Source organism: Sceloporus undulatus, chromosome 8, assembly GCF_019175285.1.
Source record: "Sceloporus undulatus isolate JIND9_A2432 ecotype Alabama chromosome 8, SceUnd_v1.1, whole genome shotgun sequence".
NCBI lineage: Eukaryota > Metazoa > Chordata > Lepidosauria > Squamata > Phrynosomatidae > Sceloporus > Sceloporus undulatus.
In genome coordinates, this window is record NC_056529.1 from 24515027 (window position 1) to 24541906 (window position 26880).

A 26880-nucleotide genomic window follows, 5' to 3' on the forward strand; every position below is an offset into this window, starting at 1 on the left:
AGGATGGAGCCATGGCAGTTAAAGCGATGTCAAACTGCATCAATTCTATAGTATAGACACTTGACTTTCCTGAATAAATGCTGAAAATGCAGTTAGTTTGGGCTCCTCTACCCAATGGAAAGGCCAGAAATCATAGTCATAGAGTTGAAAGAGACCACAAAGGCCATTCAGTCCAATTCCTTGCCGTCAAGGAATACACAAGTAAGGCATGTTTGAGGGTTGGATTATGACTCTGGAGACCAGGACATCCAAAATCCACAAAACAGTGACCTCTCTATGGGGCCAACCAAATACAAAAAGTACATGTTCAAGCTTTTGGAATTCTGAAAGCTTTTTGGATTTGGTTGGGTTCATAGAGATATCACTGTTTTATGGATTTTGGATGTCATTGTACTTTGCTACATGGCCAACATGGCTATGTTTTCTGGAGACCAGAGTTTGATTCCCAGCTTGGCCATGGAAACCCACTGTGTAAACCTGGGCAAGTCACACTCTCTCAGACTCAGGGGAAGGCAATGGCAAACCTCCTCTGAACAAATCCTGCCAAGAAAACCCCATGATAGGGTTGCCATAGGGTCGCCATAAGTTGGAAACAACTTGAAGACACACAACAGCAACAGTGCTAGAAAGTTGAGGAATGAAGAAACATTTCATGAGTGGGGCAGAATCCTTATTTTGGGGGGAAAGCTCTTATTTTGCCCCCCTATAGCAATATTTGTCTCATTGATACACCCAAATTAATCTTCCCATCATAATCATTATTATTTAAAAACACCCCTTTTAAGGATCAGAAACGTAAGCCAAGTTTGGTCCATTCACATGATCCATCTCCATCCCATTACAGGTCTCTGCCGGACGTCCAGCAGGTTGTCCGGACTAAACGTCCCGTGTCCGCTGCCCAGTCCCCAATCCAGCATGTTGAACTGTGAGCTCCAGAACTGCCCTTACTGCGCCAGCATCTTGGAGGATCCCGAGTTCGAGTTCAGCGAGTCGGACAGCTACGAGTCGGGGGATGACAACACCGGGGTCTATGAGTTCACGCAGGATGTTAAGCATGGGGACCAAAGGGACCAGATCCAGCAGCAGAGGAACAAGAAGAGGAAGAAGGAGGACAAGAAACCGCCCAAGGAGAGGAATAAAATCGTCAGGTTCTGGAAGGCGTTTGGGGAGAAGCTGAAGCGGATTGTGGAGAGCAAGTATTTCAACCGTGGGATTATGATTGCCATCCTCATCAATACCCTGAGCATGGGCATCGAGTATCATGAACAGGTAGGCTCTCAGTTGGTCACAAGATGATGATGATGATGATGATGATGATGATGATTTATAATGCCCTTTTCACCAAAGGGAGGAACACAAGATGCATAAAGTCAAAAATGAAATGAACATGCTCAAGTGAGTTGCTGCTAGTGCTTCCTTGCTCATAAGGACAGGGAAAATGCCAGAGGAGATGCGTCATCCATTGGTCAGGTCACTCGCTCCATATGCATAATTGCTCTTCTTCTTATTGTTGCTTTGGCTTTTCCTTGGGAGGAAAAGTAAAACAGTTGGGTTCTGGCAGCTTGACAAAATGCATGTCCTCTCTGCGTGCGCCTTTGTGCTTTTGGTTGCTGCGTTATGTCTGATACTCCAAGAAGTAAATTATTCACAGGGTGGGAGATGGGACTTGGGCAAAATAGACTTTCTGTTTCCAAGCCAAGAGCACAGAAAATAAAAGGAAGGTCTTGCCAATAGTCCATGTTCAGTTTTGGGTGGGACGCAACAGGGGTTGGCGCTCTCTTCCTCAGGCTGCAGATGGAAAGGTGATGGTTGTCATTGTTGTTGATGAAGAAGGTGTGATGAAGATGGTTGGTGCTGGTGGAAGTGGTGATGATGATGATAGCAATGACTATTGTTATTATTATTATTATTATTATTATTATTATTAGCCAGAATCCTGTTGAGGACTTAGGTCTCCATAAGTGCACTTATGTTGGTGGGAATTAGAACTGGGCAATTCCATAATGCCTATATCCACAAAGTAGGAGAGTTAGCAAACTGAATCACATTGGGGCTGATGCACAATAGAACCAATGCGCAACAGAAATGATACGCTTCAGGACTAATGCACATGGGTCCTGTTATACATCGAGACACCAGCTGGGGAGTCCCAGTGTGCATTGGTAGAGCCCAATGCACATCAACACTCTTGCTGATGCACAGTAGGACCTATGCACAGTGGGACACATGCACATTGGTCCTGTTGTACATGGGTCCCTTTGGACAATGAGTCCTGTTGTACATCAAGACACTGGCTGAGGAATGCTAATGTGCTTTGGTAGAGCCTCTGGTTGAAAACAGTGAGCACTCCTCGTTTTCCGTCCAACTTCAGCTTCTTTTTGGCTTGTGTTGCAACTAGCTGAAGGATTCCCCTCCCGTTCTTTCCCTTTAGGAGCCAGATATGTAATATTTATGGCTGCATCTGTCTCTCTGTCTCTCTCCTCAAAAGACCCGAAGTAAAGGGAAGGAGAACAAGACGGGTGCTTTCAGGAAACCCATGTAGAACATTGTCGGGGAAGAGTAAATGTATTTTTATTTCTTAAAAACATTGCAAAGGCAAATAGCTTTTGCTTTTCTGGTCAATGTCAACTCTTGCTTGTATCTCTTTTTTCCTTTCTCTCCTTTGCAAAACATCAAAGGTTGTTTTCTCATCGACGGTAGCCAACGGATGCCTCATTACATGCCATTGCACCAAGGATGGTTTTTTCCTTCTTCTCCTTCTTACAATGCGACCTTCCTACCCCACGCATGGCAGGGCTTGCTTACACAGCAGCAGACAGCCAGAGGGGGACATGTTAATGCTACAATTATCACGCCGGGAATACTCTGGGTTTTGACAACTGCTAGTTGAAGCCCTTCCTAATTGGTGTAAGCGCAGCAGCCGTTTGGCTTGGGGCTGTGGGTTGGGGGAAGCCCTCCCCAGCCCAGGGAAGGAGCAGAGCTGGAGGAAGCAAGGTTTTGGGACCTTGGAGGTGTCCTCCGAAAAGCGCATCTTCCATACCCAGGATTGCTGCATTAAGACTGCAGAATTGAGGCTGGTGGCGTTATTGTTGCATTCGGATTACAAGGGGGGAAGTTGCCCATTTGTCGTGGGAATCTTTCATCTACACCAGTGATGCCCAAACGGTGCCCTTTAAGGGGCTGTGCAGGCTGCCCCTTTTGCAGGCAGATTGGGGCTGCAGCAACCGCACACTGCAGCCCTGATCTGGCCTTTGCAGGGCTCCTTTTTGTGCCCTGCAAAGGGTGCGATAGCCACGGTGCCACGGCTTTACAGGGTTCCTTCAGTGCTGCGTCATCCGGATGCAGCACTGGCACAGCGCTATGTTGCCACAGCACCATGTGGTGCGGTGAGTGGCATCGTGGTGCCATGGTGGCGAAGTTGAATCATGCATCATCTGAGCATTAGGAAGAACCTTTTGACTAAGACCTGTTCAACAGAGGCATGGACTGCCTTGGAGGATGGTGATCTCAGAGGTCTTTAAACGGAGGTTGGATGGACTTCTTTGATAGTGCGTTCCTACATAGCGGGGGGTTCGATTGGGGTCCCATTGAAGCCTAAGTTCTATGACACCCAACGACATTCGTGTCTGAAAGGTAACCAAACACACTTCTCAAAGGGTCAACTGACCGCATGGCCTGTTGCCATATTTTCTGCTCCATTGAAAAAACACAAGGCAAGCATTTGTCAACAGAGTGTCTAAATCCAAATGGATATGTTTTCCCCCCAAAGCCATCATTTGGCAATGTTTCAAAAGGCAGCTGTGTTAAAAGGAATTTTTCAGATTTTGCCTTCTTGGTTTCATGGTGCGTTTCACTTTTTGAAGTGACTGGTTTCCAGATACATTTAAGAACGTGACGTTCTCTCTTTAAGCCTGGAGTAGCCCTTGATCAAAATACATTCTCAAGAATACAAGGCTCTAGAAAGCCAAACCTTCCCTTCTATCACCTTTTCCTGCTTCTTGGCCCAGGCTTGGAGGGAAGGGAGGACGCAGAGGCATCTTTGCTCCAGAAACCGGAGAAATAAAAAGGGAAGCCGAGAGCGGTGAACCTCTAGGAAATTTTACTGGAAGCCGGCTGTCAGTTTGCCGCGTGCAGCTTTGAAACTCATGCGCTCATCATTCCCTGCAAACCCCCTTCTCTTTTGATATGATTGCAATTGATCTCTGAATCACAAAATTGAGTCTGATGATGCCCATGGCCATGACAAACGTTGGCATAATTCAGTCTCCGGAGCGGTGAAACATGTCTTTTGCTGATTCGGATAGCAGGTGACTTTGCTGAGCTGTCTGCCATTCTCTGCATGCATGCGTCCTTTGAATTTGTCTGCCATTATTTGGGAGAAAGGAGAGGGGACTGAATGTTTGGCAGAATCCCAGGTAAAGATTTCATCGCATGAGAGGTGCATCTGCACTACACCTTTGTATCATATTTATTTCGAGCTCCTTTCCTCCACTTCCTTCATCTCTCCCTTCCTGACTAGCGTTTCTGTTTATTTTATTTAAAGCATCTCTTTTTCATTTCATTTCGATCGGAGATGCAGCAGAGGCGACAAACCCACGCCAGCTTTTAAGCCAGACTTTATTAAAGTGCTGAGATAGGGTTCAGCACCTTGGATCACAAAATAAAACCAGCCTTCAGTACCTTGGTGATCTCTTTCAGGGCTCTCCATAGCTTCATGTGGATGGAGAGTGCCTTTCATATTAATATAGTTATAGCATCCTAGAGTTGGAAGAGACCCCAAGGGTCATCTGGTATCAACCCCATTCTGGAAGACACCATCCAAGCCCTCCGGCCATCCCGCCTCTGCTTAAAACCCTCCAAAGAAGAAGAAGACTCCACCAACCTCTAAGGCAGTACATTTCAATGCCAAATACTGTAGCTGTGTTTGAATGTCAATCCTCTCCTTTGGGGTATTGGCTACTCTTCCAAATACAGTATGGTGTCATGTGCAAATTTGATAAGCATGCCTTCTGTTTCTTCATCCAAGTCATTGATAAAGATGTTGAATAGCAAACTGAGCCCACGACAGAACTCTTTGGCATCCCAATGTTCACTTCTCTCCAAGATGGAGCCATTGCTGAACAGCCTTTGGCTGGTCAGCCAAGTATAAATCCACCCAACAGTTGCGTTGTCCAGTCCTCATTTCACAAGCTTGTTTGCAAGAATGTCATGGGGAACTTTGTCAAAGGCCTTACCAAAATCAAGATGCGCTCACTGTCTTGCATGCCCTCTCTTTCTGTCTGAGATGAGTAGATGGAAAGCCAGCAAAGCTTCTGTTTTCAGCTGCATCCAGCTGAGTTCTGCAGTGCCTAGTGGTTTCCATGTTAGAGGGATGGTGAGACTTTGTTGTTGTTGTTGTTGTGCACCTTCAAGTCATTTCCGACTCTATAAGGCAACCCTATCATGGGGTTTTCTGGGGCTGAGAGAGTATGACTTACCCAACGTCACCCAATGGGTTTCCATGGCCAAGCAGGGAATTGAACCCCATTCTTCAGGGTCCTAGTTCTATGCTCAAACCATTGGAAAAAAAATTCAAAGGGGATTCACTGTACCCTCAACATGGACGCTAAAAGCCACCGCTGTTTCTCTCTTCCTCACTTTGCATCGCCATACACTTTCCGCAGACATAACTGATGCACCTGGATGCCTTTGAAATCCCCAAGGACCCCAAACAAGCTTTTTCTCCTTCTGTGTCTTTTTGTCTTTCTTTCTTCTGCATTCCATCTCTTGCATGTATACAATCTGGAGGTCAACTCTTGTTTTATTGCAGGCTCCAAAAGGACCCCTTCATGGACAAGCTCTTTGACCGTAATAATAAAGTATTCTATTCTATTCTAGCCTTCCCTTGAAAGGCGGCCGGAGGAAAGAGACATTTCCCCAAATCTCTCTCTCTCTTTATTGATGAGCTGCATGAACCTTTGTTCTGGTCCTTCGCTCCAGCTTGCTTTGTGCCTTTGCCAGAGCGCATCTCCATAAAAGTCTATTAGTTAGGATGAGTAATGCTTTGACGGAGCAGAGCCCCATGGACTCCTTGTGAATCACTCTGGCAGCAGCCAGAAAGCCTCAGCAACATTTGGGGGGGATTTAAACATCTCCGGCGCATGGGAAGCTGGAAGCAACCGACAGTTTGCAGCCCGAGTGACTTTTGATCTCTTTGTTAGTGAAGTGGCATTGCCTGGAGGCAGATGGGAAGGAAGCCTTGTATTCCCCATCGCAACGTACGGATGCGGAGATGGCTGGTCAAAGGAAAGCCAACTCTTTGGAGTTGTGGTCCTGGAGAAAGAGTGCTGGGGATACTGTGGATGGCCAAAAAGAGAAACAAATGGGGCCTTGTGCAGATGAGAGCATAGAGCCACGGAGAGTTGGAAGAGACCCAAGGGCCCTGATCCAGACCAACCCCCTTCTTCTGCCATGCAGGAACTCTCCATCAAAGCATCCCCAACAGATGGCCATCCAGCCTCTGTTTAAAGATCTCTAAAGAAGGAGACTCCACCATTTTCCAAGGGAGCGTCTTCCACTGTCGAACAGCCCTTACTGTCAGGAAGTTCCTTCTAATGTTGAATCTCCCTAAGTGGAATCTCTTTTCCTGCAGTTTGCATCCATTGCTCTGAGATGCAGAAACCTCAGATGGGAGCCCTTCTCTTCTTCGTCCCTTTGAGGATATATAACCAGTACATCTAGCACAAGACAAAAAGGAACAGTTCATATCTAAGAGTCCACAGTTTAAGAGGCCAACCCTTGGAGGAAGATATCACCTCTTCCTCCCATCCTTTTTGTTTGCCCTTCATTGCTGTCTAAGCGGCCCTCCTCCTCTGAGACCATTTTGCTCTAATGATTCGTATTGGCCTCCTTTCCCTCCTCCACCTCTTTTTCTCCATCCATCCATCCATCCGGTTAGGTGAGTGCCCCGTGGAGGTATAATCCATCCAGCTGCCCTTTGTTTTCAAGGGGAAACGCGCCTTTCGATCTCCGTACGATGCTGCAGGTAGGCACGTCTCTCCGAGTCCTTGCCGTTTGGGGAGAGAGCCAGTCATTGATCTAATCTTGCCTGGCATTTATGCCACTTGAAATAAGATTGCGTTTTGCAGAGATGCGGCCGAGAAATGGAGAAAGCGGAGCAGAGATGCCTGGCCAAGAGTCCTCTTAAGAGGCTAAGGAGGATGGGATTAAGACAGGGGTGTCCCCCAAAGGAACAAAAACTTCATCTGCAGCCACACTGCATGAATAACCCAGTTTGATGCTGCTTGAACTGCCATGGCTCCATGCTATGGAATTCTGTGATTTGTAGTTTGGGGAGGTATTTAGCCTTCTCTGTCAGAGAGCTCTGGTGCCACTACAACCTACAATTCCCAGGGTTCCTATAGCATTGAACCATAACAGTTAAAGTGGTGGCAAAGTGCATGAATTACGTCATGCAGCAGCAGCTTTTGGACTCTTTTGCGCTATGCAATTATAGCGCAGCAACTCCATTTTAACTTTAACTTCCATTTCCCGGATTCCTATAGCAGTGAACCATAGCAGTTAAAGTGGGTAACCTTTTGGGGTTCTTTCCAACACTGTTGTCCTTTGAATCTTGGTTTCCCAGAGTCCTAGGTCCAAAACACACTGCAGAAATAATCCAGTTTAAGACTGCTTTAGCTGCCTTGGCTCAATGCTAGGAAATCCTGGGAATGGTAGTTTTGGGAGACATTGAGCCTTCTCTGTCTGAGAGCACTAGGGCCACAATAAACTACAATTCCCAGGATTCCCTAGCCATGAGCCAAAGCAGTTAAAGAGGTCTCAAACTGGATTATTTCTGCAGTGTGTGTTTGGACCCATGATGCTACGCTGGAAATTTCCTGGCTGCCGTCCCAGATGTGAAATCACTGAGTCCAAATGCGCTCTTGCAATGCTGTTCTCCATATATATATATATGTATGTATATTCTACTTAAGAAGCTTTCTTTTTAAGTGGTGTTTAAAAGCTAATGCATCTCCTTCCTTAACCGTCCCATCGATCGGACATTACTAGCACTTTAAATCCATCTGAACTGTTTCCTGCAACTGGGGAGGAAGGAACCTTTTGCTATAATCCTACCTGAACTATCCTTTTAATCCTCTGTGTATATATGGTGTGTGTCTGTGTGTGTGTATGTTGTTTTTTTTCAGGGAAAAAATTGTTTTCATTTAGCGATTACTTCCTTAGTGATGTGTAAGCCCTGGAAATCTAATATGGAAGCCAGTAATCCATTAGTTAAACAGATTAGTCTGGGAAGAGAAGGGATTGTGTAACTCCCTAAGCAAAGCAATAGGTTTAATCCGTGCTGCAACTCTGCATGCATCAGTTCAAGTGGCCTGCAAAAACTATGTTTGAGGTTACACACACCTTCAATTTGGCTTTAACTTACACTGACCTTAGCAATGGAGGGTTGCCTTGGCAAGAGTTGTTCAGATGGGGTTTGCCCTTGCTTTCCTCTGAGGCAGAGAGAGTGTGACTTTGGTCAGTGGGTTGCTGGATACGATTTCCAAAACCAAGCCTCCATTGCACAAGGAGTTGTGCATCCTCACAATTCACTAGTTTGTGTCTGTATCGTGTCTGCGATGTATTCCTGCATGGCGGGGGACAGACTACATGGCCCTTGGGGTCCCCTTCCAACGCTACGATCCTTTGGTTCGTTCTGTGCTTCCTCCTCTCTTTCTTTCTTGTGTGAGTTTTGCTTGGCATGAGACCCATCCTTCTTCGCAGCGGCGGCGGCGTGTCACGTTGCCGCCACGACTCCCTTGTCTCTCTGATGTCCACGGATGCGACTGTGACCTCTGGTTATTTCCTGGCTATTAACACGCTCTCTCTCTAATGAACGCTGGAAAGGGAGAAGCTGTCTTTCAGGCAGGAGATGAGTCACAAATGGAAACGTCGGCCTCCTCCGTTGCGACTCACGCTCCGCATACGGAGGAAAGAGGAGAGACTTGAGTTCTCCAGGAAAGATAAGCCAGGAGGAAGATCGAATGATGTCTGCTTTGTTGCCTTGCATCTCAGTTGCGTTGGAAACGTATCTCAGCATCCCCTGCTTCCAAAGCTTGGAGGAGGGTTTCTGACAGATGCTTTAAGCCTCTGAACTACACCTTCTCCTCCTAAAAACATTGGAGGAACCATGTTGGGTCGGCCCAATTTGCCAAAATACTCCAGGAGAAGGTTAGAGATCAGAGAGGATCCAGTGCCTTTGGGGTATTTTGGTTCCTGTTCTGAAAGCTTGCAACATGGATTATGTGCCATTCGGCTGAGCCATATTTTAGAAATGAGGTTGCGTTTAGTATGAATGCTAGTAATCCTGTCTCCTGGAATGTTGTGTTATTTGTGACCGTTGCAGTGGCCGCCAGCCTGGTGCAAATAAAAATTGATTTGACTTGACCTCGGCCCCATTAAAATTACCATTTCAGCAAATTCGGTTTTCGGGGAATGCGTGCGCCATGTGTATTCAGAACCGCAAAGAAGAATTCTTGGCTGTCCTGAAACTGTCCACATTTCAAGCCCCAACTCATTCTGAAATTTATCGCGAGTCCATTTTTAATAGCAATGTCAGTGACCTGTCTGGGGGTAATAAGCATCCCTGAGACGCCCCATTAAATATACTGCATTTACCATAATTTTTAATGCTTCCCCTCTTGTGATAGATTTTCCCCCTCTGAACTATTAATTTCTCCCTGCTTGTCACAACCTTTCGGTCTGAACAATTTACTCTTTTGCCAAAGCATGCATAGTAGGAGTTATAAAGAGAGCTTGGGAAAGTTACTTTTTCTTTCCTTTTCGGACTGCAGCATCCTGCAAGCCATGCTAGTTAGGGTTTTCTAGGGACTCTGAAAACCTGGATTGTCCTTCATCTTATTTGGAGGGAGAAAGGGTCTGGGGATGATGGGTCTTGTTTGGAGGCTCCTGGTAGCATTTTTCCATCCCTGCTAACATTGCGACTCGGGTCCTTTTTGTTTCCTACTCTCGCGTAGCCAGACGAGTTGACCAATGCCCTGGAGATCAGCAACATCGTCTTCACAAGTATGTTCGCCCTGGAGATGGTCCTCAAGCTGCTGGCTTTCGGCATCTGGGGCTACATCAAGAACCCCTACAACATTTTCGACGGCATCATCGTTGTGATCAGGTATGGTTATCACTGCCAACAACTTGTGGGTCATGGAGGCATGAATGGTATGAGGCACTTGCAGCTGGGAACTCCAACATCAGTGGGGATGGGATACACTCCAAGCTGTTGTCTGATCTTTGAAGGAACTATTCCTGGTGTCCAAACTAAATATCTTCAATGTAGGTTTGGCAATTGTTTAAAGCTTTGATGAAAACCCACAACAGGTTCACTGTCCCACAAATGTGGGACCCAAATTGCCATTGACTTACCATTCGAGAATTGCTCCCGCTCTCAAAGCGCAAAAGATAATGGCCAAAAGTTGCCTTTCCTTTCACAGTGATCAGGTGAGCATCTTTCAGGAGAGCTTTAGGTCCAATACAGACTGCAGAAATAATCCAGTTTGAGACCGCTTGTGGCACCAGAGCTCAATGTCTCACAAAACGACAGTTCCCAGGATTCCCTATCATTGAGCCAGGGCAGTTAAAGCAGTCTCAAACTGGATTATTTCTGCAGTGTGTTTTGGACGGAAGTCGTGTATTCCTGAATGGCAGAAGGGGATTTGACTAGTGGCCCTTGGGGTCCTTTCCAACTCCTAGATGCTATGATTCCTAGGAGCAATGGTGGTGCAGTGGTTAAATGTTGGTCCTGCAGCCACAAGGTTGCAAGTCCGATCCCTGCAGGGCTCCAAAGTTGACTCAGCCTTCCATCCTTTGGGAGGTTGGTAAAATGAGTACCCAGTTTGTTGGGGGCAATTGGTTTACCGATTATAATCCGGATAAGCAGTATAGAAATGCAAATGCTATTGCTATTCTTCAATCTGATGCGTCTCCTTCTTGAACCTCACAGCGTCTGGGAAATCATTGGCCAGTCGGACGGCGGCCTCTCGGTCCTGAGGACTTTTCGCCTTCTTCGGGTCCTGAAGCTGGTGAGGTTCATGCCAGCCTTGCGGCGCCAGTTGGTGGTCCTCATGAAGACCATGGACAACGTGGCCACCTTCTGCATGCTCCTCATGCTCTTCATCTTCATCTTCAGGTAAAGACCGCCAGGCGCCTCTTTCCTCCTCTCTCTCCCTTTTCCGTCTCCTTCCCAATTAATTGTTCCTCCAACCGCCTACGCCTCGAAGCTCTGCATAAATTAGAATAACAAGGGGTTCATTTCTAAAGCATTAAGATGGGATGACAGCCGAGCCTCCAATAGACAGACAGGCCTGATGCCCAGCAGATGGATTTCCCTCTTCGCGCGTCTCACTGTTTCACCGCATCTCGCCACCCCAGAGACAAATGGAGGGCGGCGAGTGACAAGGGCAGCGAAAGAATTGCTCCATTGTTCTTGATAGATGACAAACATCATTGAGGCGGCTGAAGTGACACCGTCGGGTGTCATCGCACCCTGTTCAGAAGGGAATTGGGAATGATCGTCCCTTGCTGCAGCCAAGGAAATCTGGATTTGCACTTTTTGTTCAATGAGCAATGGTTAATTAAAAAAAATATATTGGCCAACATTCAGCATTATGGATCTGTAACCTATTTTTAAGGAGCTGGGATTGCTCTGTATTCAGAAAACATATCCAGGGGCAACTGTCTTGGCCATATAGCAAAGTACAGTATCATCCAACATCCACAGAATCTGTGGATATGGAAACTAAGACGATCAGAAGCAGGACCTTTGCCACAAGTCCTTGTGCCACTGGAGGTGTCTGGCTCACCTTACCTAATGCCAGGTGCTGGCTCTGAATCTAAAATACCTTTGAATCTTTGTGTCACTAACAAGATCCATCCTTCCTCTCTCTCATCCTCTCTTTCTCTCTCCTTTCCAGCATTCTTGGCATGCATCTTTTCGGGTGCAAGTTCGGCTTGAAGACCGATACGGGGGACACCATGCCGGATAGGAAGAACTTCGACACCTTGCTTTGGGCGATTGTCACTGTCTTTCAGGTAAGGTCCCGAATGCTACACCTTTGCCATATCATCCCATGTTCTCACCTCCACCACCTTATTACCTATACTATACATCACATACATAACTTCAAGTCACCCGTTGATTTATGGTGACCCTATGAATTTCGTAGGGTTACTTAGGTGAGGAATACACAGAGGTGGTTTTTCCAATTCCTTCCTCTGAAATAGACCTTAAAGCACCTCTGGGATTCCTTGGCGGTATCCCATCCAAATCCTAACCAGGGCTGACACCTCCAAAAACAACATCACCGCACATGTATAGCCTAACCGATGCTCGCTTATGTCACTAACAAGATGTCCGCCACGATATGAAAGCAACCACCGTTGGAGGACAAAACTACTTTGATAATAAAAAATCCTCCCGAATGAGCCAAATGCAATGGCGGTCCATTTGGGGCCATCTTGTCTAGATAAACAAGCAACGAGAGATTAAATAACCGACTGCCGGGTGGAAATTGACATCCGCTCCGCGGGGTTCGTGTTTCCGTCACCTCATTTTAATAGAGGTTGCCGGAGCAATTTTCCCAGCGAATCTTGGAGGTAAATAAACACGCTTCCAAGCGGGAAGATGTTAATGGAAGCGTGTTCCTAAACGGAGCGCGAAATAGGCCTCTGCTATCGAGGGCATCGCTAAGTGTCAGCCCTGGTTTTGCAGCACTTCTAAGGCAAGTCGCCTCGGCTGAGGATGGACTAATTGAGTTCAAGTTGCCTTCCTCTTGTAGGAAACCCTTATCTTTGATTCTTAATAAGTCTTTGATTTTTTGACATTAGGGGAAAATCAGTATGGAGTAGATAATCCTGAGCGTCAGCCTGGGGTTGTGGTTTGAGTTTGGGGCTAGGACTGGTAGGACCAAGGTTCGAATCCCTTTTTGGCCACAGAAACCTGCAAGATGACTTTGAGCAAGTCACACTCTCTCAGCCTCAGAGGAAGGCCATGGCAAACCCACCTCTGAAGAACTCAGGCTAAGACTTTGCTAGTAGAGGCAGCATGGTATAAATGTCTTGAGCGTTGGACTATGAATCTGGGAATGCAGGGTTCAAATCCTTATCCAGCTGAGGCTGATAGAGTACAAGTTCCCCAAATAGGTTCCCATGAATGAGCAGAGATGTTATTTACTTATTTATTTATTGCAATTGTCTCCCCCTTTCTCCCAAAATGTGATCCAAGGGATTCCCGGAATCCTAGTCTAATACTCAAACCACGGTCCCATCCCATATCAGAAACTGCGATTACCACCTGGTAATATATATGTGAGAGCCAGCATGGTGTAGTGATTTGAGCCTTGGACTACAACTCCGGAGATCAGGGTTCAAATCCCTGCTCGGCCGTGGAAACCCACTGAGTGACCCTTGGGCAAGTCACACACTCTCAGCCCCAGAAGACCCCATGATAGTTCACTGTGAGTTGGGAGTGACCTGAAGGCACACACAACAGTATATATACATGTGTAATATTTCTTCCATGCTTTTTGCTGGCAGATCCTGACCCAAGAAGACTGGAACGTGGTCCTCTACAACGGCATGGCGTCCACCTCTTCCTGGGCCGCCCTCTATTTTGTGGCCTTGATGACCTTCGGGAATTACGTCCTCTTCAACCTCCTGGTTGCCATCTTAGTGGAAGGTTTCCAAGCCGAGGTAAGGGGACGAACCCAACTAACTGGAGGTCTGTGATCTTTCTTCTTGGTGGTTCTCCAGATGAGGGCGCATTGGTCCCAAATCCACCTAGCTCCCCAAATTTGACACCATCAGTTGTGGTACTAAAGTGTCAATATATAGAGAATTTGAACCAGCGTGGCGTAGTGGTTTGAGCCTTAGACTACAACTCTGGAGACCAGGGTTCAATTCCCGGCTCAGCCATGAAACCCATTGGGTGACTTTGGGTAAGTCATACTCTCTCAGCCTCAGAGGAAGGCAATGGCAAACCTCCTCTTGCCAAGAAAAGTCCTTAATAGGTTGACCTAGGGTTGGAAACAACCTGAAGGCATACAACACACATATGGAGTGGGTTCAGAGAAAGGCAACAAGGATGGTAAGAGGGACAGAGAACAAAACGTAGGAGGAAAGGTTGCAGGAGCTGGGCATGTTCCCATGCTCTCAGCCTCACAGGAAAGCAATTGCAAACAAATCAGAACAAATATGGCCAAGAAAACCCTTTAATAAGGTCTCCATAAGTCACAAATGACTTGAAGGCACACAACAACAAACAACAAGCGGACATCGAAACACCCCGTCTGCAGAAACTCAACACACTTGACTTTCAGGGGACCGACTACATTCTCTGTCCGTCAATCCAGAGGAGCATTGACATCCAATGATGTTCTCTGCCTGTCTCTCTGTGGACAAATCCATTGTACAGTCTGAGTTTTAAAGTGAGAATCATGTCCTCATTTCAGCCTCGGCAATGGAACGATCTCAATATCATCTTTTATCGGGAAGGGCCTTTTATGAAGTCATTAGTGTATGGAAATGGTTTTGGAAGCCTTACCTAAACTCAGTCTGCTTGAGTTAAGAGTAATGACTTCAGAGGGGACTTTAATCACATCGAGGGGGATATTAATTCCTTTTCCCCCCACCCCTTCCGCAAAGAACAGAGCTGGCGCTTTTACCGTTTCGGAATATTCAATTGGCGTCGGCGGCAGAAAGATTCAAGGGCGGGATGAGAAACGGTGTCCCTCTTCGTTGGAAGGCTCCTGGAGAGTGGCGGCTTGGGAGAGGGAAATGATGTTTCCCGTCATTCCTTTCCCTTCGCTCTTAGCTGAATGTGGAGAATGTCAATGGAGCAACCTCCTCCTTCCCTTTGGCTGATTCACAAATTGGGATTTTTCGTGGAGAGCCTTCTTGGAGGGTAGAGAGTTGGCAGTGGTCTGAAGTGAACTAGGAACAGGACCAACCCAAGGAATTTGGCTGCCTGAGTCAGAGCAAAAATGGCCTCCAAAGTTGAGAGATGTGTTCGCATCGGTGGGTTGAGGTGTCCATCTCTTTGCCTTGTTCCTCTCCTCCTCTCTCCTTGTCCTTGGCCCCCTTGTCAGACAATAATTGCCCTTGCGTTGATGGAATTGATGGCGGCCACCGTCGCTGCTGTTCGCACCTTTTCTGCAGAAAGCCTCAATTAGAGCACCTTTGAAGAGCGATGGTTCTGCTTGAGGAAATTCCACGTGTTTAACCGGGGCTGATGGAATTAAAAATGGCAGCCGCCTCCATTGAAGAGGGACTCCGTTAAGTTGTGCTCAAAGCGGGAGGCTAATTGACTTAAACTGCGGCAAGGACAGATGCTCTGAAAAGGAGAGCTGCCACCTCTCCGCCACACCGTTCTTAAGCAGTGCTTTTCCCTGAATTGACTTAATGTCACCCTTTGTGCTGTGGCTCAGGTCTCTCCCCATCCTTTGCCTCCGAGTGGATTGGGTTTTGATGTTCCTTTGGAGGTGTCCCAAGGGCACCAGGGCTCCGAAAAGTAGTTTCCAAACTCCTCACCTTAGAATCGTAGAATCATAGAGTTGGAAGAGAGTTTGCAATAAAACTTGGAGTAGATTTCCTACACATTCAAGCCACCGTCCACCATTAACTGGAAAGTGACTGGAATGTCACTTCTGGATTCTGAAAACATGGAGGTGGTGCAACTCGCATTGGGTCCCTCCATCTGCCTCTGATGTAAATGCTGTTGCAACAAGGAAGCAATGCAGACTTCAAGAGGAAAGAGAACAGCTTCCTAAAGCTACCATGCAAAGCTAGAACTGACCCGGGCTCAAATCCAGACCTTTCCCCTTCCTCCATCCCTGTGTCTCTGTCCATTGGGACACGTTGTGCCTTGGAATACATTCCGAGAATGATGTGGGACTCAATGTGCCGAAGAAATTCATCTGAAATCTGCTCTGGTGTCAAATGGGAGATGGCCAGGTTGGGAGCAGAGGTTGGGCCGACACGCATTTATTTGGGAACGTCGCCCAGCGTTTTCTGGGAACGAAGCCGCTCCTCTCTTGTCACTCACACGGCTTCATTTACATTGCTTCAATGGTTCGCGTTTCCCAAAATCACAAATAATAATAATAATAATAATGGCTAATTCTGCCAGACTGGCAGCGCAGCTGTGTATGGCTTGCGCTTCGATCTCTCTCCATCCCAGCCTCTGCTCTCTGGAGCTCTGGGTTTTGGCCTGGCACCCTTTTCATTTTTTGGATGGATGGCCCTTATCCAGGAAACTGTTGGCTGCCAAGGTAGCATTGGCAAGGAGCGGACATTGGGGCATTGTGGAAGAAGAGCGGGGGTATAAGAGGAAAAGCAACCTTAAAAGACAGATTCATTCCCAGCTTGGAAGTGCCAACCATACTTGGCACATTGAGATTCCATGGGTCAGGGGCCAACTTCAAGAAGGAGGCAGTGGACTCTCAAAAAAGATACTGACCCTCCCCATCCTCAGGACAGCTGGCATCCCATCCCTTGTCAGGCTGAGAGCCCAGAATAACTGGTTGATCTTTCTCCAATGGCAGTCTTCGCACTAAGATGATGCGCAGGTGTTTGGTGACCGTTTTTTGTTGATGGTGGTTATGCTGTTAAAATTGCGCTGGAGGTACTTAGCAAGACCATTTGAATTCATGGAATCAGAGCGCTGGAAGGAATGGTAAGCGCCGTCTCAATCAAACCCCCGCATACACACCATACAAAAACACACAACTAAAACCAAAAGATGGATACTCAACCTCTGTTTGAAGATCTTCAAAGATGGAGAGTCTGCTATCCTTCAAGGCAATCTGTTCCACTCTCAAACAGCTCTTAAAATGAAGAAGTTCTTCCTAATGTTTAGATGGAAGCAGGTGGAGCAGGAGAAGACAAGCGTGCTCCATCTTGCACATGACATCCCTTCAGGTTTTAATATGGCCATCTTAATGTGGCTATGTTGATAAGGCTGTTTTAATATGGCTATCAGAGCACCTTCCAGCCTGCAACAAGCATATTGTTCTTCCCATACTTTAGCCCTGGGATTCAAGCAAATTCATTTTCCTAGTATTCAAAGAGATGCCCATGTTAGGAAAGTGCAACGTACAATGAGAATGCAAAGTATAGGATGCGCAAGCACAATGCAAATGTATTGAATGCACAACCACAATGGACAACCACGATGCAAAGTATAGGGCACACAACTGCAACGCAAGGTATAGGATGACACAGCCATGATGCAAAGCGTAGAGTGCAGAACAGAAATGCGCACTCACAATGCAAAGTCTAGGGTGCAGAATCACAATGTAAAGTCCAGGGTGCACAACCACAACTTGTAATGTGCAATGTGCAACTTGCAAAGACAATGCACAGAGGAACACGCTGTCTGCACAACTCTGCTTCTGCTGCTATGAGTGGAATATATCCATTGTGCAATTATGGACTCTTGGCCCTATGTGCCTTAGGCAAAGTCCCTAAGAGAATCCCAGCAACAGGTTGTGTGCTGGAATCAGTGCATAACTCTGCACGCAAAGCTTTGCACAACATGAACTTATACTCTCTCATCCCTCTTATCTTCCAAGTGCCAACTGGGCTCCGTTCTGCTGCCAATTGCCACAAAATGGACCTGCCCAGGATTCATTCATTATCCTCAGTTTCTTTGTATTTGTGGAGGAGGAGAAAGTGAGCAGAACGAGCCACAATGCCTTAATTTCATTCAGCAAAATAATGTACGGCGGCGTGAAATGTAAAGCAGCGCTGTCTTGCAGATCCTCTAATTTCCTGCCGGCGTGAATGGCAGGCAGACGCAAAGTTGCAAATTGGCAGACCTTTTATGATGGTCTCCATAAATATGTAATTATAGACTTGGAGGAGGAGAAGAGGACAGAAAGAGAGAGAAGGAGAAGAAAAACAGGGCTTTGTTTTGTCGCTGCGTTTAATGGCTCCTCTTGGAGCTCTTACGGCTTGTGATTTAAATGTACAGAAAGGTTTCCCCTCTTTCCTTATGCTTTTTATTCAACTGAATTATTCATTTCGTAGCACAAAAGCAGGGCTCAGCAAAGGAATTTGCTGCCTATGTTTCCTCCTTAGTCGTACTCAAAGCAGGATACGTTATTTGAAGGACTATATCTCCCTTTCTGAGACCCTTAAACCTCTATGGTCATCTTGGCAAACCTCTGGTAACAGTTGGTTCAATGGGTATACGACCATTAGGACTTGGCCAGAAAATTCAACCCAAGGGCATAGAATAGAGACTGTTTATGGGGAGGGATGGAAAGCCCGTGGGAATAAGTATGATGACAAATACCAAACAGAATCCTAGAATTGGAAGAGACCCCAAGGAGGGCCATCCAGTCCAACCCCCTTCTTCTGCCATGCAGGAACTCTCAATCAAAGCACCCCCAATGACAGATGGCTATCCAGCCTCTGTTTAAAAGCCTCCAAAGGAGGAGACTCCACCAAAATACCAAGGAAGAAGTGTGTTCCAGTGTCAAACAGCTCTTGCTGCCAGGAAGTTCCTCCTAATGTTTAAGTGGAATCTCTTTTCCTGGAGCTTCCATCCATTGCTCCATTGTCTCCTATTCTCTGGAGCATCAGAAAACAAGCTCCCTCCATCCTCAATGTGACAAACCTTCAAATATTGAAACAGGGCTATCCTATCACCTCTTAACCTTCCTTCTCCAGGCTAAACATCCCCAGCTCCTTCAGTCCTTCCTCATAGGACTTCATGGTTTCCAGACCCTTCACCATTTTAGTTGCCCTCCTTTGGACATGCTCCAGTTTCTCAACATCCTTTTTGAATTGTTGAGCAGTAGTGCTATTACTTCCCATGATCTAGACACTATACATCTATTGATGCAGCCTAGAATTGCATTGGCCTTGTTAGATGCTGCATTGCACTGTTGACTCATGTTCAACTTATGGTCTACTTGGACTCCCAGATCCCTTTCACACGTATAAAGTCTCCTTAAGCCAGGTGTCCCCCATAATCTTATATCTGTGCATTTCGTTTTTCCATCCTAAGTGCAGTACCTTACATTTCTCCGTGTTGAATTTAATTTTGTTAGCTTTGGCCCAGCTTTCTAGTCTATTCAGGTCATTTTGAATGTTGATTCTGTATGGTTTTTGTTGCAAATGCCTTTAACTCATCTTTGCTTTCTCTTCCGTAGGGCGATGCCAACAGATCTGACACGGATGAAGACAAAACGTCCATCAACTTTGAGGAAGAGATGGAGAAGCTGAAGGAACTTCGTGCTTCTGGCAAGTCAGGTCATCATTGCCTTGTGGGAAAAGGGATGGACATTGGTGGAGAGCCATTTTTGGTCCTTCCCGGTCCCCCAAACTGTGCCATAATGGCGCTGTTTTTCAGGGACAGGAAGTCACATCCAGGTCACTTCCTGTCACTTGGGGTGGGGAGCTTAAGTCCAAAGCAGATGTAATGGCAACCTATAAAATGCAGAAATGCAGCTGTCTTTGGAAAAGAGCAAAAGTCATTAATTCAATTGCATGGCCAGTGTCCCATTACACAGCTTTGCATCTTTGCTATCCACTAACTTAGTGCCTCTGCTGTGTAGCTAAGTAGAGGTACAATTGCGTTACATAGACTGCAGTAGAGCATTCCAGCCGTTAATCCTTTCAACAATACAAGCGATGGCTTTACATAAGGGATAAAGTAGGTTTTACTCTATTCATATTTCTTGCTTATTAAAACGTTTATATCCTGCTCAGTATCATGCCATCTCTGGGCAGCATAGGATAAAATCCATTTAACCAAGCCGCAGGGAGACGTCAAAGGAGCTTTTAGCATCCTAAATCCATGATGGTTGTAGCTATAGTGTCCTTCGGTACTATAGGTCTAAATGATAATAGTAGAGGGTGACTTTCGTCTGTTTTTGGAACTGGGATGATCCTGGATGTCAACCAAATAGGTGTGCAAATGCCCTCATTCAAAAATACAATAAATAGATCTATTGGAGCCTCATTCCCACTTACAGATAAATCGGTGTACGATCAGAATCAATGGATCGATTCGACAGCCGAGTGTGGTTCACACTACATTTGCTCCGATCACATTTGTTTGCCTGTAAAATAACCCACTTGTGGTTCACATTCACAAATGAATTGGTTCAAAATGGACCCGCTCCAGCTGGCCAAAGGGCAAATTTAAATCGATTCTGATCCGTGTCTGGTTCACACTTGCGCAGAATCAGTTTATCCAAAAAGACGTGGAAAAAAATCAACGTCAAAAAGACGCGGGTTAAATAGGTCTAGCGCATGACCCTCCTCTCCAAATCACTTCAGTGAATCATTTCAAGTGCGAACCATGGTCATTTAAATAGGTCCAAACCGATTTGCGATCCGGTTTGAAAGGTAGTTGGAATGAGACCCAGGTAAGGTGTTATAGCAGAGTTTGTAAAACTCTCCGGTGAATCCATCTGGTCCAGGAAATTTTCCTGATTCTGTGCATCAGTTTCTATGGAGTATGGAATATGAGATGAATTGTTCCATTGTCCTCATATGTTGGTTGGTCACGGTATGAGCACAGTGTTGGACTAGATAGGCCTTTGGCCAAACCCAAAGTAGGCTTACATGTTCATATATTCCTGTGTTTGTACATCCTTAAACTCTTGGTTTTGACCAAGCTGTCTGCTTAACTTGACCCTTCGCCTTCCAGAGATGAAGATGTACTCTCTTGCGGTCACTCCCAACGGACACCTGGAGGGCAAGGGGAGCATGCCCCCGCCGATCATCATGCGCACGGCCGCCACCCCCATGCCCACCCCAAAGGGCTCCCCACACATGGACTCCATGGTCTACCCGTTTCTGGACTCCAGGAGAGGAAGCAACGCCTCGGTTGATCCCATGAGCTTTGACCAAAAATCCTTGGTATGTGACAACTGTTTGCATTTTGGGGCGTTATCCAGATTTATTTATTTATTTATTACTTTATTTATTTCAAGGGTTTCTATCCCACTTCCATCCGACAATAGGATTCAAGGCGGGTCTTGATTCCCATGGGAACAAGGGGAGGGCATGTTATTTGGGTAAAATGGTTCCACTTGTAGAGCTCCGCTTGCACAACGCCAGATGCTATGCCACAGCCGAACAAGTGCAAATGTGTGAGTTGAGGCGTTTGCCTGTGTGCCAGCCTCACTGTCCTTTTCCCTCTCCCAGTCCAGCCTCCGCAGCACCCCTTGTGCCCCCTGGGGAACCAGCAGCAACTGGGGCAGCCGTCGCTCGAGCTGGAACAGCCTGGGACGGGCCCCGAGTCTGAAGAAGAAGAGCCAGTGCGGGGAACGGGAGTCCTTGCTCTCCGGGGAAGGCAAAGGCAGCACCGACGACGAAGCCGAGGACACCAAGCTCAGCGCCGCCGGGCGGCTGCCACTCCACCGCCGGGCCGAGTCCCTGGATTGCCGGGGGGCCTTGGAGCTGCCAGAACTGCTCCAGGTGTCTGGGGTCCACCACCCCATGAGCCTCAGCCCTATGGCTGTGTTGCCCACCGAGTACCAGGACTGCAACGGGAAAATGCTTCATGTGCCCAATGAGTTCTATCTGCACATGGACGGCCACAAGGATGACCTTCTTGACCTGGAGGATGAGCTGGAGGACGTGAGTTTCACAAGACGGGTGGGGAGGGAGGCCCTTCTTGTTCCATACTTTTTGCTCGAGTTGGGATAAGGATATAAAGAATATATGCCATTACAGTAGGGTCTCGTCATATGCGGGCTTTCCATCTGCGGATCTGAGCGTTCCTGAATGGCAAACCCCATTGCCCCCAATGGAGTTGTGTGTACACAGCCACATACATGTTGTGCCGCCATTAGGGACAATGGGATTTGAGGACCCATGTTTTTTCATATCCTCAGTGGGGTCTGAACGGATCCCCTATGGATACGAAGGGCCTACTGACTGAGTTTCTCAACAGAAAGGAAAAGGGTTCCTGATTTCCCCATTAGGAAGAACAATCTGGCACCGAAACTTTTTTAAAAATCCCATTTATCCCCTTATATTTGCACATCCAGTAGCATCCCAGGATATTATTCTATGCAGAAAATCAAATGGCTTTTCCATACCAAAAAACCTCCGACATACAAATTAATTGTGCAAAAATTAAATGGGAAAGACATTCCGTGTCTATAAGAAGCCCCTTTCTTTTAAATTTCCCAACCCCAAAAATCTATTGGAAAGGAATGGGTAAAAAGCCAGAATTGGAAATAGGAGCAGTTGGAAGTGTCCACACCAGCAAACGGGGAGATGTGAATCCACTCTGGGTTTTATCCTGAAATTATTGAAAGTGATGAACCCTATACTCAAAAGACTTGGAATGGGGCTTGGAATAAGGCTGCGATAAAAACAAATCACCTTTTCCCTTCCAGAGTTACTGCTACAGGATCCGCAAAGCCTTTGAGCCCTACAAGCCGGAGTGGTGCAAGACTCATGAGGACTGGTCCCTCTATTTGTTTTCACCCCAAAATCGGTAAGAGCTCAGAAACACAGATGCAGAAGCCCCCCACTTTCCTTTTTGTGATGCTGCTTGACCACCTTCTCACTCTCTGCGTCGTGTCTCGCATTCAAGGTTTCGGGCCAACTGCCAGAAGGTCATCGCCCACAAGATGTTTGACCACGTGGTCCTCGTCTTCATCTTCCTCAACTGCATCACCATCGCCTTGGAGAGGCCAGATATTGACCCCAACAGCACGGTGAGCTTGCGGTCATTCCCAGATTCCTCCCCAAGGACTGGACGGAAGAGGAGATCTGATGGTCATATGAACTTAGGACCACCAGGCCTTAAGCCAGGGGAACCTTCTCCCCAAGGGCCATATCTGGCCTTCCTAGGATCTAAATGTGGTCCACTGGACTTTCCCAGAACTTTCCCTTTCACTATAAGTCAGAGTCAACTTGAAGGTATCTCCTAAGGCTTTGTTGTTGCTCATGTACCTTCAAGTTGAGTCTGACTTATTGTGACCCTATCAAGGGCAAAATTGAGGATTGGTGAGATTTATTCCAATGAAGTTTGCCATTGCCCTAACAGGCATTTCTCCATAGTACTGAATGGAGAAGGAGACTATGAGTCTGAATAAGGAAGAGCAAGGGATAACTCTCACAAGCATGGTGGTTGTGTTTAGCATCCAAACATAGCACTTTGTACATGGCCTGTTTGCCAATTTGCCTCTTCTTTTGCTTTTTCCTTCAGGAACGGGTCTTCTTGAGTGTCTCCAACTACATTTTCACTGCCATCTTTGTTGCTGAGATGATGGTTAAGGTAAAGTTGAACTTGGAGGGCATGCCTAAATGACCAAAGCTGTATATAGGAGCACTTGATCCCAGAACTACATTGGATTTTTTTGGCCATTGCATCACAATGTCAGCTCATCTAGTTGAGATCTACTAAGACCCCTAGACCCTGTCCTGCTTTGAAATCAGGTGCCACCCATCCTATATTTATGCACGCCTGCAGAAAGTACCTTACATTTAGACCAACACAATGTGCAAACGATGAGATCTCGTCTTCTCCAGGTCACTCTTCATCTGTATTTCTAGGTCGTAGCCCTTGGCTTCTTCTCAGGAGAACACACCTATCTCCAAAGTAGCTGGAACATCCTGGACGGAGTCCTGGTCTTTGTGTCCATCATCGACATCATTGTCTCCATGGCATCGGCAGGAGGGGCGAAGATCTTAGGGATCCTCCGGGTACTTCGACTGCTGCGCACTTTACGGCCTTTACGGTACTTTTTGGCAGAGATGAAGGGGTATATTGGATCCACTTACGTTCCAGTCATGGGTGGGACAGAAGGGAAATTACACATTCCCATGAATGAAAAATCAGCTGGACTTGGGGGAAGCCATCTTGATCGCCGAAACTATTAACCATCTGTTTGTTGCGCTATGCTTGATCACCCAACTTGGGCCATTGTCACGTTGGTTAGTCCCAACTGGAGTAGATCCAACCGGTCAATTGTTGAACAGTGTTGATTCACCACAACTGATTCCATAGCTCTACTCTGAATCGATTCACAACTGATTGACAATTGATTCATTGGGCCTGAGTCTATTGTTAGTCCCAGTTGGAGTGGACTTAATCCATGTGTAGACTCACTATTCAACAACTGAGTGGGTCTACTTTGTTTGGGAGTAACCAACAAGATTCTAGCCGATAACTCTAGTCAGAAATTAATTAAACTGAACTTATTGTACACTGCACTGACCTTGGATACAAGGAGGGACACAAATATTTATGTATCGGATGAATAGATGGAATAAAATGTCTGGAATTCTCCAGCCAGCATAGCCAATGGCTATCATGGGATCCATATTTCCCCCCAAAAATGAACTCATCCAAGCTCAGGTATGTCCTGGGCACCAGTTTTCCAAAGAGGGAAGCCCCTGAAAGCCCACTTTCCAGCAGCCAGATCAAGAGCATTAAGCCGAACTCTACTTGCCATGAATGCTGCTTTGCCCATCGAATTAAACCCTTGGCTTCCAACACTCTTTCAGTACATTGTTGGAGGAAAAAGCAACAACGCTTTCCCCCCTGTTTAGTGGAGAGCTCCTTTTGATATGGAGAAGCAAGACACCCCTCTTTTGTTTCCCTTCTCAAAGAGAAGAAGCGTGAATACAAAATATTTGCATTGAAGTGACCCGCAGCCCTCTGTGCTCTTATCCCTGTGGTTCATCATTTGTACAAGTGCGTCTCTGCTCCTTGATGCATGCATGCGCCTGACTGGAGAGCCAAAACAATCCCCTTTTCCAACATACAATTAACCTCCCTTTGCATGTAGAAAGGTTGAACTTGTCCAAGGTGCCTGAACATGATCATATTCGTGAGTGAATGAGTGAGATAAACGCGGTCTCCTTGCTGCATTTTCCATCATCGGAACAGTCCCTGTCAAGTTGGTGCCAAAAGACAGGGACGATGTTGCACTGGACGCTTTGTTGTTGCGTGTCTTCAAGACGTTTTCGACTTACAGCAACCATAAGGCATCCCCTTTGATGTTTCCTTTCTTTCCAGCGTCATCAGCCGAGCGCCGGGTCTGAAGCTGGTGGTGGAGACACTGATCTCCTCTCTCCGCCCCATCGGCAACATTGTCCTCATCTGCTGTGCTTTCTTCATCATCTTTGGCATCTTGGGAGTGCAGGTAACATTTCTGGCTTTGCTCGGCAAAGCGTCTCCCTTGACGTTTTCCAAACCTTCCTTTCCATGAACAGCTGGCCATAAGAGACTGGTGCAAAACCCTTGTGGACCAGCTTTACGATAATAGAGTACCACTGAACCAGCTCGATAGAGAAAGGGAATGCTGTGGATATAGCATATCTTGATTTCAGTATGTCCTTTTACAAGGTCCCACATTATATTCTTGCAAAGAAGCTAGTAAAAGCTGGGCTAGACAATGCAACTGTTAGGTGGATTTGTAATGGGGTGACCGGCTGAACCCAAAGGTTGCTCAGCAATGGCTCCGTCTTGGAGACAAGTGACCAGTGGGGTGTCCAGTGGGGTTCTGTCCTGGGCCTACTTTGCTATTCAACACTGGCACTTCTGTTTGGGCCTAGATTTTGTTTGTTTTTGTCACTGCACACCTACACTACACAGAAGAGAGCCAACATCCTAGAAAGGTGTTCTATCAGGGAAAAAGAATAGTCGTTTTTTAATTTGCAGTTTGTTCACAGTCATGGGGTCCTTCGTCCCTAACTCCAGCGAATGTGGAGGGACCTGTGTGTGTGTGTGTGTGTGTGTGTGTGTGTGTGTGTGTGTAATTCTTACTCTTCCCAACTCAGCTGTTTAAAGGCAAGTTCTACTACTGCGAGGGTCCCGACATCCGAAACGTCTCCACCAAAGCTGACTGCAAAAACGCCCACTACAAATGGGTCCGGCGCAAGTACAACTTCGACAACTTGGGGCAGGTAAGAGACAAGGAAAAAAATTTTTAATCGTTACCAGATCCCATATCAAGAAGAGCTATCAGGAGAGGTACTCAGGAGAGTGGTTTAGTGGTTTGAGTGTCGGACTGCACCTCTGGAGACTAGGTTTGAATCTCCGCTCGGCCATGGAAGTCCACTCCAGGCAAGTCATGCTCCCCCAGCATCAGAGGAAGGTAAAGGCAACCCTTCTCTCAATAAACCTGACCAAGAAAAAAAATTAGGTCCCATGTGGTGTAGAATCATAGAATCCTAAAGCTGGAAGAGACCCCAGAGACCACCCAGTCCAACCCCTTTCTGCCATGCAGGAATACATAGAATCCTAGAGTTGGAAGAGACCCCAAAGGCCACCCAGACCACCCCTTTTGCCATGCAGGAAGACACCACCAAAGCACTCCCTGGGACAGATGGCTGTCCAATCTCTTGTCTAAAAACCTCCAGAAAAGGAGACTCCATCACCCTCAGAGGCAGCATCTTCCACCGTCTTCCTAATGTTTAGGTGGAATCTCTTTTCCTGTTGCTGGTTTGAATGTTGGAGTTGGATTCTGGAGAAAAGCGGGAGGAGGAGAGAGAAGCCGAGGCATTTTAAAAGCAGATGAAAAGTGGGACGGCAGAGGAGTTATCAGGACTTTCCCCAACCAAATTGAGACAATTGAAATGCATGCTGTGGCCATCTGGGGATGCTTAGGAGGAACAAGTTGGGACCCCAGACATGGCCCAGAGTCAGAGTTTCCCCAGCTTTGCTCTCTCCTCTTCTCCTTCACTCCCACAATCCCTCCATCCTTTGTCTTCCTTGGATCTCCCCATTTCATCGCATGCCACTTCTGTCTCTGGCCATTGGGGATCTCAATGGCTGAGCCATTCTTCCTCGCATACTGATAAAGAGGGCAAGGGAGGTGGGGTTGTTCCTGCTCTTGTAAGCCAGCC

General features: G+C 46.7%; 1 protein-coding gene across 3 annotated transcripts in view; it reads left to right on the plus strand.

The window, feature by feature from the left end:
* The window catches only part of CACNA1H (calcium voltage-gated channel subunit alpha1 H), a 137585-nt gene that overhangs the window by 93368 nt on the left and 17337 nt on the right, over positions 1-26880 (plus strand). For all 3 annotated transcript variants that reach the window (XM_042438556.1, XM_042438558.1, XM_042438557.1), the window contains exons 10-23: positions 845-1269; positions 10017-10168; positions 10997-11182; positions 11967-12084; positions 13588-13743; positions 19209-19299; positions 20714-20925; positions 21214-21648; positions 22416-22516; positions 22616-22739; positions 23234-23302; positions 23581-23765; positions 25049-25175; positions 25813-25938. In XM_042438556.1, coding sequence (XP_042294490.1) covers positions 845-1269; positions 10017-10168; positions 10997-11182; positions 11967-12084; positions 13588-13743; positions 19209-19299; positions 20714-20925; positions 21214-21648; positions 22416-22516; positions 22616-22739; positions 23234-23302; positions 23581-23765; positions 25049-25175; positions 25813-25938 — 2507 coding nt within the window. The remainder of the gene's footprint in view (positions 1-844; positions 1270-10016; positions 10169-10996; positions 11183-11966; positions 12085-13587; positions 13744-19208; positions 19300-20713; positions 20926-21213; positions 21649-22415; positions 22517-22615; positions 22740-23233; positions 23303-23580; positions 23766-25048; positions 25176-25812; positions 25939-26880) is intronic.